The sequence below is a fragment of the Rasamsonia byssochlamydoides genome (assembly GCF_041956645.1).
Source record: "Rasamsonia byssochlamydoides strain NRRL 3658 unplaced genomic scaffold VTN77scaffold_23, whole genome shotgun sequence".
NCBI classification, from domain to species: Eukaryota; Fungi; Ascomycota; class Eurotiomycetes; order Eurotiales; family Trichocomaceae; genus Rasamsonia; species Rasamsonia byssochlamydoides.
The window spans coordinates 105,835-119,542 of record NW_027192406.1 but is presented as its reverse complement, the minus strand read 5'-3'; the positions used below and the strand labels follow the sequence as shown (position 1 = coordinate 119,542).

At 51.5% G+C, this 13,708-nt stretch overlaps 3 protein-coding genes across 3 annotated transcripts; 2 read left to right on the top strand and 1 right to left on the bottom strand.

Moving 5' to 3' along the window:
* Positions 1-973: 973 nt before the first annotated feature.
* VTN77DRAFT_3317 (uncharacterized protein) lies at positions 974-7,734 on the top strand (the record flags this gene model as incomplete). Its single annotated transcript, XM_069419252.1, has 5 exons — positions 974-1,146; positions 1,256-1,296; positions 1,370-4,725; positions 4,856-7,524; positions 7,584-7,734. 5 exons carry the CDS (start codon positions 974-976, stop codon positions 7,732-7,734), a joined length of 6,390 nt encoding a protein of 2,129 aa, XP_069278586.1.
* A 1,424-nt stretch (positions 7,735-9,158) lies between these two features.
* On the bottom strand, positions 9,159-9,824 carry VTN77DRAFT_3316 (uncharacterized protein; the record flags this gene model as incomplete). The annotated part of the gene is made up of 1 exon (XM_069419251.1): positions 9,159-9,824. One exon carries the CDS (start codon positions 9,822-9,824, stop codon positions 9,159-9,161), a length of 666 nt encoding a protein of 221 aa, XP_069278585.1.
* Positions 9,825-11,016: 1,192 nt separating this feature from the next.
* Positions 11,017-13,221, top strand: VTN77DRAFT_3315 (uncharacterized protein; the record flags this gene model as incomplete). The annotated part of the gene is made up of 2 exons (XM_069419250.1): positions 11,017-12,610; positions 12,665-13,221. 2 exons carry the CDS (start codon positions 11,017-11,019, stop codon positions 13,219-13,221), a joined length of 2,151 nt encoding a protein of 716 aa, XP_069278584.1.
* Positions 13,222-13,708: the final 487 nt, after the last annotated feature.

Below are 13,708 nucleotides of genomic sequence, written 5' to 3'. Positions count from 1 at the left end.
GAGTCCCCCCCCCACCAGGTGGATCTTGACGTAGACAGACTTTAATCTTGTACTCGACTAAGTTGAAAAAGACCCGCTCTGATTGGTGGGCGCTGTCTTATCTCTGCAACAGCAGCACTGTTCATAGAAAGCTTCATATTGAGTGCTGGCAGCACTGGTAGATCATCGATTGATCTGATCGCGCGTAGCAGAGCGGAATGCAGGAGGCATTAAGGAATCGTAAATGATGAAGCTGATGATGTCTTGGTGACTCTGCCTGCTTGTGGAGGATCGAACCCCTCGACAGCGGTTCATGAGATCGATCAATCAGAGAGGGTAGAATGAATGAACAGCCCAGCGCTGCGGGAGCGAAAACGGGGCAAGACGACGTCCCGAACACGCTGTGGCGCCTGCAGGAGTAAGCCAGACAGCAGGTGGCAGCTCTCCAGAAGCGGCATGGACGGGCAGAAAAAAGGCCCAACGAGCGCAACCAGCCATGTGAAAGTAATTAGGAATTGTCAAGTAAAGTCCATCATCCACTGCGAACCAAACCATCCTAGTGTAGCTTGTCATCCATCTGTTCCCTCACCTGGAGATTATTGGCAATTTGCCACGGCAGACGCAGGCTCTCTACTCCAACCCCACAGTCCTAGACTTTTTTTCCGGGTTGTACCAACCCATCATTTCGGAGAGGAGGAACCATTTGAATTCCCGGCCTGCCCACCTCTTTCTTCGCTCCTTCTTTCTCGTCCTCCTCTCTTCCTTCCTTCACTCTCTCATTCACACTCACAACCAGACGCTGGGTCGATAGCCATCCTCTGTCCTTGCCTCAGTCTCCTGTCAGACTGTTCTTGTTGTTGACCCCAGTCGTCGTGACGACATCGATATCTCCCACCCCGCCCTCATCATCGCGCTTTCCCCGAGAATCAACTTCCTGAGGAATAAGGACCCCCTTCCAACTGTTTCGCATTCTCTGTCGGTTGCCGGCGGAAGAATGGGTCTCTTGGAGGAAACCTATGGAAATGAATTAATCGAAGAGCAGACTCCCCAGGAGTACTCCGCGTTTAAGCCAGAGAAGGGTTATGGCTGGGCGGAGGCCCTCCCCGCGCGGCAGGGTCTCTACAACCCTGAACTTGAGAAGGATGCATGTGGTGTAGGCTTTACTGCGTAAGTGACCCTTTATTTTATTTTATTTTATTTTTTTATAAAAATTGTTTTCTCTATTTTCTGTTTTCGATTTATACAGGCAGTGATCCTGCGCTAACTTACGCAACAGCCATATCAAGGGCAAGGCGAGCCACAAAATTGTCAGCGATGGTGAGTCCATCAAAAATGTCTCCATTTCGTTTATCCTACACTGGCTGGACTGACGAGCTTTTTTTTCCTACAGCCCGGAATTTGCTATGCAACATGACCCATCGTGGAGCTGTTGGCTCCGACGCACGAGACGGTGATGGTGCTGGTGTGATGACCAGCATTCCGCACAAGTTCTTCGTGAAAAACTTTGCCCGCGATGCGGGTGTCGAGCTTCCTCCAATGGGACAATATGCTGCGGGTAACCTCTTCTTCAAGCCCGATAATGAGGCACTGAAGGAGTCCATTGCGACTTTCGAAGAGATTGCAGAGTCACTGGGATTGCGAGTCCTCGGTTGGCGTGAGGTTCCCCGCGACTCCAGCCTGCTGGGTCCTGCCGCTTTGTCTCGTGAGCCTCTGATTATGCAGCCCTTCGTTGTGCTCCGCAGTGCGTATGGCGACGGCAATAAGCCCGAGATCACCGACCCTGAGAAGTTCGATGAGAAGCTGTTCGAGCGTCAGCTGTACGTTTTGCGGAAGCGTGCCACTCATGTCATTGGCCTGGCGAACTGGTTCTATCTGTGCTCTCTCAGCAACAGGAACATCGTGTACAAGGGCCAATTGGCGCCAGTTCAAGTCTACGCGTACTACCACGACCTGGTCAACGTGGACTATGAAGCCCATTTTGCCCTGGTCCACTCTCGTTTCTCCACCAACACATTCCCCTCCTGGGATCGTGCACAGCCTTTGCGATGGGTGGCCCACAACGGTGAAATCAACACTCTCCGAGGTAACAAGAACTGGATGAGAGCGAGAGAAGGTGTACTAAAGTCGGACATCTTCGGTGATGAACTCGACTACTTGTACCCCATCGTGGAAGACGGTGGCTCCGACTCCGCTGCTTTTGATAATGTTCTGGAACTGTTGATGATCAACGGTGTTTTGTCCCTCCCGGAAGCAGTGATGCTGATGGTCCCCGAAGCCTGGCAAGACAACCCTTCCATGGACCCAGCCAAGGCGGCGTTTTATGAATGGGCAGCGTGCCTGATGGAGCCTTGGGACGGCCCTGCGTTGTTCACCTTCTCGGACGGTCGCTACTGCGGTGCGAACCTGGATCGCAATGGTCTCCGTCCCTGCCGATTCTATGTGACTGATGATGACCGCATCATCTGTGCATCCGAAGTCGGTACGATTGATCTTGATCCCGAAAGAGTTGTACAGAAGGGCCGTCTGCAGCCGGGTAAGATGCTCCTCGTCGACACTGTTGCTGGCCGCATCATCGACGATGCCGAGCTGAAGCACACCGTTTCTCACCGCGAGGACTTCCGAGCTTGGCTGGACAAGGAACTGCTTACTCTCCCTGGCGTTTACAAGAGCTTGCAGGAGCAAAACGAAGATTTCAGCGTTACGTTGGATGATACCACTGTCCAGAATGATGCTCGTCTGAAAGCTTTCGGTTATTCCTTCGAACAGGTCAGTCTGCTTCTGGGACCCATGGCTGCCGATTCCAAGGAAGCCTTGGGTTCGATGGGCAACGACGCGCCACTGGCATGCATGGCTCAGCAGCCTCGCTTGCTTTATGAGTATTTCCGTCAGCTTTTCGCGCAGGTTACCAACCCGCCCATCGATCCGATTCGAGAGGCCATCGTCATGTCTCTGGAGTGCTACGTTGGTCCTCAGGGTAATCTGCTGGAGATCGACCCCTCGCAGTGTCACCGCCTCCTGCTGCCATCTCCTATTCTCACTCTGAGCGAGTTCAAGGCTGTGAAGAATATCACCAAGGTTCACAAGGACTGGTCCGTGAAGGTCATCGACATCACTTTCGAGAAGAAGAAGGGCATTCAAGGTTACCTGGACGCGCTCGATGACATCTGCGATGCCGCGACGGAAGGCATTCAGAATGGAGACAAGATTCTCATCCTTTCCGATCGTGCCACCTCTGCGGACCGTGTCCCGGTTTCTGCTCTTCTGGCGACCGGTCTCGTCCACCATCACCTTGTCCGCAACAAGTGGAGGTCCCTGGCCGCCCTGGTTGTTGAGACGGCAGAAGCCCGCGAGGTCCACCACATGTGTGTGCTCGTGGGCTATGGTGCCGATGCGATTTGCCCGTACCTCGCGATGGAGTGCATCCTCAAGATGAATCGCGAGGGGCTCATCCGTAAGCCGTTGTCTGACGAAAAGGTCCTTGAGAACTATAAGGCCTCGTGTGATGGAGGTATCCTCAAAGTCATGAGCAAGATGGGTATCTCGACTCTGCAGTCATACAAGGGTGCCCAGATTTTCGAGGCTCTTGGTATTGATGACAGCGTCATCGATCGCTGCTTTGCGGGTACTGCAAGCCGCATTCGCGGTATGACCTTTGAACTCATTGCCCAGGATGCGTTTGCTTTCCACGAAAGAGGATTCCCGTCGAGACCCATCGTGGAAATTCCTGGCTTGCCCGAATCGGGTGAATACCACTGGCGTGATGGTGGTGAGGCCCACGTCAACGACCCTGTCAGCATTGCCAACATCCAGGACGCTGTGCGCACGAAGAACGACAAGTCCTATGAGGCCTATGCCCGATCTGAGCATGAACAGATCAAGAACTGTACGCTGCGGGGTATGCTCGACTTTGACTTTGACCAGTGCACCCCAATTCCGATTGATCAAGTCGAGCCGTGGACTGAAATTGTCCGCCGATTCGTTACCGGTGCCATGTCCTACGGATCCATCTCCATGGAAGCACACTCCACCTTGGCTATCGCGATGAATCGCCTGGGCGGTAAGTCCAACACCGGCGAAGGTGGTGAGGATCCAGAGCGCAGCAAGATTATGGAGAATGGAGATACAATGAGATCCGCCATCAAACAGATTGCTTCCGGCCGATTCGGTGTCACCTCCAACTATCTCGCTGACGCGGATGAGCTGCAAATCAAGATGGCTCAGGGTGCCAAGCCAGGTGAGGGAGGTGAACTGCCTGGTCACAAGGTGTCAGGACCCATTGCTCGTACCCGTCACTCCACTCCCGGTGTCGGTTTAATTTCTCCACCACCGCACCACGACATCTACTCCATTGAGGATCTGAAGCAGCTTATTTACGATCTCAAGTGTTCTAACCCTCGTGCACGAGTGTCGGTGAAGCTCGTGTCGGAGGTCGGTGTCGGTATTGTCGCATCTGGTGTCGCCAAGGCCAAGGCGGATCATATTCTGATCTCTGGCCACGACGGTGGTACTGGAGCATCTCGATGGACCGGTATCAAACATGCAGGTTTGCCATGGGAATTAGGCCTTGCTGAAACTCATCAGACGCTCGTTCTCAACGATCTTCGTGGCCGTGTCGTTGTGCAAACTGATGGTCAACTCCGCACAGGACGCGATGTCGCTATCGCGTGCTTGCTTGGTGCTGAAGAATGGGGTTTCGCAACAACTCCTTTGATCGCTATGGGATGCATTATGATGCGCAAATGTCATGTCGGTGCCCCCCTGAGACCTATATCTTTGTTTTTCTGTTTATTTTTTTCGCTTTTTTTTTTGCTGTTGTTGTTATTGTTGTTGTTATCGGTGTTCTGGATGGCTTTGTTGCTGACGCAATACCCTGCAGTTGAACACTTGCCCAGTCGGGATTGCTACCCAGGATCCTGAACTCCGGAAGAAATTCCAGGGCACGCCCGAGCACGTGATTAACTTCTTCTATTATGTTGCGAACGAGCTCCGGGCTATCATGGCGAAACTCGGTATCCGCACCATCAACGAGATGGTGGGACGTGCTGAATTGCTCAAGGTCAGAGACGACATCCGATTGACCAAGCAGGAGAATATCGATTTGTCTCTTATCTTGACCCCTGCCCACTCCCTACGTCCCGGGGTTGCTACCTACAATGTTCGCAAGCAGGATCACCGTCTCCATACTCGTCTTGATAACAAGCTCATCGCCGAGTCTGAGCTTGCTCTGGAGAAAGGCTTACCTTGCAGGATTGAGTGTGACATTGTTAACACTGATCGGGCCCTGGGTGCTACCCTTTCTTACCAGATCAGTCGTCGGTACGGAGAGGCTGGACTTCCGCAAGACACTATTCATGTAAACATCAAGGGCTCGGCTGGCCAATCCTTCGGTGCCTACTTGGCTCCTGGTGTGACCCTCGAGCTCGAAGGTGACGCCAACGACTATGTCGGTAAGGGCTTGTCCGGCGGTCGTTTGATCATCTACCCACCACGGGGTTCCACCTTCAAGGCCGAGGAAAACATCATTATTGGTAACGTGTGTCTCTACGGCGCTACGAGCGGTACTTGTTATTTCCGTGGTGTGGCTGCCGAACGTTTTGCGGTCCGCAACTCCGGAGCCACTGCCGTTGTGGAGGGTGTCGGTGACCATGGCTGTGAATACATGACCGGTGGCCGTGTGTTGGTTCTTGGACCTACTGGACGCAACTTCGCTGCCGGTATGTCCGGAGGTATCGCTTATGTTCTTGATGTCAACCAAGATTTCCACTCGAAGATCAACATGGAGATGGTCGAGGTGTCTGGTCTCGAAGACCCAGCTGAAATCGCCTTCGTCCGTGGTCTCATCGAGGATCATCATCACTATACCGGCTCCGAGCTTGCTGCGAGAATTCTTCTGGACTTCAACCGCGCTCTTCCTCGCTTTGTCAAAGTTCTGCCTATCGATTACAAGCGAGTTCTGCTGGAGGAAGCTGCCAAAGCAGAGGCTGCTAAGAAGGCTGAGTTCTCTCTCCCCAAGCTGCCAAGCACTCCAGCCAGCGTTACCGATGAGAAGTCGAAGCACAAGCATGAAGGCGAAGCCAAGAAGAGCGACCTTCTGGATATCGAAGACAGCGTCAGCGACTCCAAAACGGAGAAGAAGCGAACCGCCCTTATTCTCGACAAGACTCGAGGTTTCATGAAGTACAGCCGGCGCAGCGAGAAGTACCGAAACCCAGCAACTCGCACGCGTGACTGGGCCGAGCTCTCTAGCCGTCTCACTGAGGACGAGCTGAAATACCAATCCGCGCGTTGCATGGACTGCGGTGTCCCCTTCTGCCAGTCTGACACTGGTTGCCCAATTTCGAACATCATTCCCAAGTGGAATGAGCTTGTCTTCCAGAACCAGTGGCAGGATGCCTTGAACCGCCTCCTCATGACCAACAACTTCCCCGAGTTCACTGGCCGTGTCTGCCCGGCTCCCTGTGAGGGTGCTTGCGTCCTAGGAATCAATGAGGATCCAGTGGGTATCAAGTCTATCGAATGTGCTATCATTGATCGTGGATTTGAGATGGGCTGGATCGTTCCAAGACCCCCGAAGACTCGCACTGGTAAGACCGTTGCCATCATTGGTTCCGGTCCGGCTGGTCTCGCTGCTGCCGATCAGCTCAACCGTGCTGGTCACACTGTCACCGTCTATGAGCGTGCGGACCGCATTGGAGGTCTGCTCATGTACGGAATCCCGAACATGAAGCTGGACAAGAAGATTGTTCAACGACGAGTTGACCTGATGGCTGCTGAGGGTATCAAGTTCGTTACCAACACCGTGGTCGGCCCCGACAATGAAGTTTCTCTGCAATCGCTGCGGGCATCTAATGATGCTGTTATCATTGCCACCGGGGCCACTGTTGCTCGCGATCTCAAAATTCCTGGTCGTGAGCTCAAGGGTATTCACTTTGCTATGGAGTTCTTACACAAGAATACCAAGTCCCTGCTTGATTCCGGGCATTCTGACGGCGCGTACATCTCCGCTAAAGACAAGAATGTCGTCGTCATTGGTGGTGGTGATACCGGCAATGACTGCATTGGTACCTCTGTTCGTCATAGTGCTAAGAGCGTCACCAACTTTGAGCTCCTGCCGCAGCCTCCGCCTCAACGGGCTCGCGACAACCCATGGCCGCAGTGGCCTCGTATCTACCGTGTTGATTACGGCCATTCTGAGGTCAAGACGCATATGGGCAAGGATCCACGGGAGTACTGCATCATGTCCAAGGAGTTTGTCGACGATGGCAATGGCCACGTGAAGGGCATCAACACCGTGCGGGTCGAATGGACAAAGAGCGCCACCGGTGGCTGGGACATGAAGACCATTGAAGGCAGCGAGCAGTTCTTCCCGGCCGACCTGGTCCTGCTGTCTATGGGTTTCCTTGGACCTGAGGACCGTCTGTTGGGTAATGAGATTGAGCGCGACGCTCGTAAGAACGTTAAGACTGCTCCTGGTCAATACTCGACGAATATTCCTGGAGTCTTCGCTGCGGGAGATTGCCGACGTGGACAGTCTCTGATCGTCTGGTAAGTTATATTATGGCTACTGCATGTGGATAATGCGTGAAACTAACGGTTCGATCCAGGGGCATCAACGAGGGTCGCCAAGCTGCTCGTGAAGTTGACGGTTACCTGATGGGCACTAGCTCTCAGCTTCCTGTGACTGGCGGCATTGTCCGTCGTCCTGCTGCTGATGCCGTCCCTCAGGTCCAACAAATCCAGGCAGTCAACGCTTAAGGACGACGCGAGCCTAGCAATGTTGTGATGGCTTCGGAGTCACGTGGAGAGCTGACATAGAACCTTTTTGCGTCAGTAAAGCTGAATATGGTGTCGGCCTCCGACCGAGTACGGGCACCTTAAGGCTTACGGCGAATCTTCTACCACGGAGCTATTCATGGCAAAATCACTGACACACAGTGTCGCAGCTGTTTTTGAAAACGGTTTTATGTTTGGATATGAAAAGGATATGATATACCCCAAACTTTATGACCTGTAGCGCAACGTTGCATCTCTTTCCTTTCTTTCCGTGTTCTTCAATCTTCGTCATGCTCCGATTCTAGCATGGTGGGATTTCAGGAGGAACCATGGCGTTAGTGTCATACTGTTAACTCCATCTCTATTCTCCGTTTTGGGCGGGCTTCTCAGATTTTTGATGGGTTTCAGAAGACACATGGCTGGATGAATGAATGAGAGCGATCGGATGCGGGAAAATGGCTGGAGGCATACTGAAATTTTCTTTTGTTAGTTGAAATTTCTTGCTTGAATTGATTTTGCAGGTTATTGATTTTACAGGTTCTGCTTCTGATGTCTTTGATGATGTTTTCCATGATTTGTTTCTGTGATGGTGGTTTTCGTCAACTTTTTTGTTGTATATATTCGCTTCTATTTCGGAACTCAGTTCAATTCCACCGTTATACATAGGGCACGATTATCACTCTGTAGTTTTTTCTTCCACTTATGCGGTTGTTTACTCGACATTGGGATGTCGCGTAAGAAATGGGTAGAGTAGGTGAATCGTTCATGTCTTTTTTTTTTCTAGCACAAGCCTTGCAGGTCTCGCTTCTCTGGACTGGGTTGAAAAGAAAATCCTGGTCTATGTCAGGGACCTTTGGCGCCCCAGGCCTACCTACTATGTAGTTCTTATTATCTACTTTCTAGGCGGGCCCCCTGCCTATATCCCTTGCTATATTCCTTACCATATTTCTTCTATGGTCTTTAGTATCTGGTTTCCGGGAGGGCTCCCTACTCATGTTCCTTGCCACATATTCTTCACTATTTTTCTCGTCATATTTCTTATTACTAATGTATATTCCTTGCCAATATATAATACTTTTGCCAATTTGTATATCTCTTCCAATGAAGGCTAGGCAGATTTCATGAAGCTGGTGTGGTATACTCACATTTCCATTATAATAGAGGAGATAAGGATCCCTTTCCTCAGGCCAGAAAAAGAAGGGAAATCTTTATGACATGATCAGGGGTTGTGTCTATCGTATATCCATGCGTAACTTCCTATCGAAACAAAGAGAATGGGTATCTGTCCGCTCCAGTCTCCACCTTGAAGTGCCCATAGTTATACAAGAAAGAGAAGAATGAAAGACGTCTAATTACATTTATCCATTACCCGAAGAAGAAACTTCTCTTCCTGCCCTCTTCTGCAATCATTGCCGGGCTTTTGCTTCCGCTTCCTTCATCTGCCTTTCCAGCGCAGCAAAATCCCCCTGGAAGGCATTCGTCAACGGCTCCGTCCGGACCTCCCACACATCCTCGCTGCTCGGGCCCGTCTTGTATTTGATCGCCTTCTTCCGGTAATGATCGCGGATCATCTCCTTGCGCTGCTCTTCCGGATACGTCTTGGATTTCATGCACAGCCAGAAGTTGTTCCAGTGTTCGCTGCAGGACCGCAGCTCGCCGTATCGATAGATGTTCACGAACTGCCCGCCGAAGGACTGGCAGAAGAAGGCGTAGTCGAACGCGGAGCGACAGTCCATCGTGTCGGGGTACAGGGACTCTGGGGCGATCGAGGCAGGAGTAGGAGGAGGATGGTTGTTCGGCCTGTTGGACCCAGCTCCCTCAGCGTTGTCGTTGGACTGGGCGTGGCTAGAGTTTCTGTTTCTCGAGTCCTGCATCCCCATCTCGAAGCTGGCGAGAAGCTCTTTGAATTCTGCTTCCACCTGCTCATCGCGTGTCATCGGCTTCTTCGGCGGGACAGCGGCAGGCTGATGAGGTTGCTCCGCTTGCTCCAAAGACGCAGGAGACGGGGGCTGAGCGGAGCTCTGCTGCTGCTGCTCATCTTTGCGTGGTGAGGAGCTCCACCACCAGCCCATTGTCACGGTTGAAGAGGAAGAATGGACCACCTTGAAGACAATAATAACTGCGAGGGACGGCGGCGGAGGTTGTGACGGGCAAGTTCCGTTCACATGTATGCGGCCTTGGCGTGGACGATCAGTTAGATACAGTACAGCCCTGTTTCAAAAGTTCTGGCCATCTTCCCACAAAAGTTGACCATTCTATCAACAAATTACTTATATAGGAAGGGTCTAAATAAAATATTATATATTTTAGTTACTAAACTTGGTTAAATTAACTCATATATAATAAAAAATCTGGATCTAAATACTCTAAATACTACTAATTTAAGGATAAAGTTAGGACAAAAAAGTATATGAATAAACCCAGGATTTTTACAATTCTTTCAATTGAAAGTAATCTTCTATGTTGATATAATATAGAATACAATAATCTTATATATTTTTAACAAAAGGGTCATATTTAAATACCTATAGATTTTGATAGAAAATCTTGGTCAAGTTCGTACTAAATACACGTTTTTAAGAAATCTGTACAAAAGATTCTAGATATTTAAAAACTAGTTCGATCAAGTTTATAACTGAAATATATTTGTTTATATCCGTAGCATATAATTTTACTGAGAAATTGCATTCCACAATGTATGAGTTTTGCAGAAAACAGGGTGTTTGTGCCCGTCCGTCTCGACGGGGTAACAGCCTTAAGGCCCCGCGACGTCATCTGTAGCTATCTACCTACCTACCTAGGTAAATCAGACACATGCCACGCATCAATCCGCAGCAGCACCTCTGTTACATTCACCATGCGGGCTGCGCTCCCTTCAGGGGTGCCAGACCCTGTTCGGTCTTTGACCTGTTCGAGGGCCTGTTACTTACATGCACAACCTCGAGTTTGTGGCCGGTATGCGCAGCTCCATCGGTCAGTCGTGCGACATTCGTCCACGCGCGGGGCATATGAAGAGGGGCACATCAAAGTAGAACCCAATGAAGGAATGCTCTTCATCAACAGTAAGCGTCTTTCTTCGTTCGACTTATCAAATTCCGTTAATTGGTGGTGATCTACATATCTACAGACATCTTCCCGCTACGGCTCCAGTGGTTCTCCCGCCTGTCACCGGCAAGCGAGAGTAAATTCATTGACCGTGTCCTGAAATATTTTGATCAGCCCTCCTACGCCGCTGCGGACCACTGGGCCGTCACAAGACGAGCCATGCCGCCCGATTTAAACCTCGAGATCAAGGCGGTTGTTCCTCGACTGAGCGAGGGGGGCTTGTTCGTGAAGTACTCTCGTCCGCCTGGCAAACCCGATGAAGAGATAGAAGAGGCCGTGAAAGCCCATCTAATGGAGAAGCCTATACGACCATGGTTCAATCCGTTTGACCGGGTCGGGGTAGGGCGCGTCGTGGGCAATCCGTGGATTGAGGACCTGCATCGCTTTCCAAGCCCCAAGTTGAAGGTCGAGTTTTGTCCGACGTCGCCGGAGACCACTGCGACCGAATTGACGCAGGAAGCCTTGTATACCATTTTCCGCAAATACGGCAAACTGAGGGACATCGAACGGCAACAACCGGGATTGCCGGTGACCCCCAGGTACGCCTACATCGAGTTCACCCGGGTGAAATTCGCGGTCCTGGCCAGGAGTTGCGTGCATGGTCTGACAGTCGTGGAAAAGGAAGGAGGCGGCAAGCAGGGCACGGTTCTGAAGATCACATATGAGCGAAGAATCAAAGGCTCCTGGATCAGGGAGTGGCTGTTCAGCCATCCTCGAATCGTTATTCCTACCTTAGCTGCGCTGATTGCGGCGATAACCGTCATCATCTTCGATCCGATGCGGACCTTCTTTATCAAGCTGAAGATCAAATACTTCCTAAATACAGAGGACAAGGGCTTTTGGGGGTGGATCCGAAAGCAAGTCAGAAGGGCGAATATTCTACCCTTTGGGCACCGAAAGAGCGAGAGCAATATCCTCTCGGCAATCCGGGATAATCGCAAGAGTGATATCGCTCAATTACAGTCGTGGTTGATGGAGAGCGCCGGCACTTTTATCGTCGTTCATGGCCCGCATGGCTCGGGAACGCGAGAGCTGGTTTACCAGGCGCTGAAGGAGCATCGATATAAGGTCACCATTGACTGCAAGCCAATCCAAGAAGCGAGAGGAGACTCGGCGACGATTTCCGCTGCTGCCACACAGGTGGGCTACCGACCAATCTTCTCCTGGATGAACAGCATCAGCAGCTTCATCGACCTGGCTTCGCAGGGTATCATCGGGATGAAAGCCGGATTCTCGGACACTCTGGATGCGCAGCTGGGTAAGATCTGGGCCAACACCTCCAGCGCACTCAAGCAGATTGCGCTAGAGGAGCGGAGAAAGGATGAGCAGGACTCTCAATCGTCGGAGGAAGAGTATCTCGAGGCTCATCCGGAGCGGCGACCCGTCGTGGTGATCGATAATTTCCTGTACCGGACCGACGAGAAGACTCTGCTGTACGAGAAGCTCGCACAATGGGCTGCTGCGCTGACAACGCAGAATATCGCGCATGTGATATTTTTGACCACGGACCCGTCGTATGCGAAGTCCCTGAGCAAGGCGTTGCCCAATCAAGTGTTCCGTACCATATCGCTTGGTGACTGCTCTCTCGAAGTGGGGAAGAAATTCATTCTGAGTTACCTGGAGAGTGAGAGTGGTGACACCTCCAAGCCAGGTGTACTGGAGGATTTAGACGGCTGTGTCGCCACCTTAGGAGGTTGTCTGCCCGACTTGGAATTCATGGGGCGTCGGATCAAGGCAGGGGAAAGTCCTAAGAGTTCGTTTGCTTCTTTCCCGAGTGACCTATATGTACTCGCTGACTCAAGGCCAGGTGCCGTGAATCGGATCATCGAACAGTCTGCGGCGGAAATCCTGAAAATCTACGTCCTAGAAGTAGACCCGGGCACCCGGCACTGGACTCGCGAACAGGCGTGGTATCTCATCAAAGAGCTAGCGAACGCGGACGACGCGGTTGTGCCGTACAACCGCATCCTCCTTTCCGAACTGTTCAAGGAGACCGGAGAGGCGACGATCGAGGCCCTTGAGCAAGCAGAGCTGGTCACGGTCATCTCGGTCAACGGCCGACCGTCGGCCATCAAGCCTGCGCGACCAGTCTATCATACCGCGTTCCGACGTCTAACCAGTGACAAAGTGCTACGCAGCCGCCTCGACCTGGCCGTCCTCTCGCTGCTGATTGGCAACGAGAATAAGAAGATCAGCAAGTATGAGGACGAGCTCCAGCTGCTGGGTCGCCTGCACAAGCAACCGAGTCAGCTGGCCTCGCGGGTGCAATGGGTGCTGCGGAAGCTCCAGGATGCGCAGATGAAGGTGGACAAGTACGAGGTGGAAAGCGCGGTTTTGGATCAGGTGTTGCAATCTGAGCGCTGAAAGAATTCCACAGTCGGATTATTTTTCGGCAAGGTGAAGGAATCATATACATTACCTAGCCCTGATGGTAATAGGATCCCGTGACTGCTCTCCTCACGTCTCACTCACGTCAGTCTCGTGATTGACATCGTCTTCTTTTTTCGAGAAGAGGGAAAAGCAAGGTGACGAAAACTTACTTGATAGCCGATCGGCTAGGTCAGTCGCAAAGGTCGCCTTGCCTCAATGCCTTGAGGAGACAGAGCTTGCGTTGTTTCGAGATGCCCAAGCCTATATTGTTTCGAAACATCAATTTGATGTCATCATCCTTCTATCTGCTTTCAAGACGACAATTTGCAAGTCTGTCTGCCGTACTACAAGTACCTGCGTTGCATGCCTTATCACGACATCTACATAGGCAATCAGTAAGTAAGTAAGTAGCCTTGATTTGATAATTTACATGATCTGCAGAACGAATCCTTTCTTTGACCGAGCAAGCGAGCGAATATCG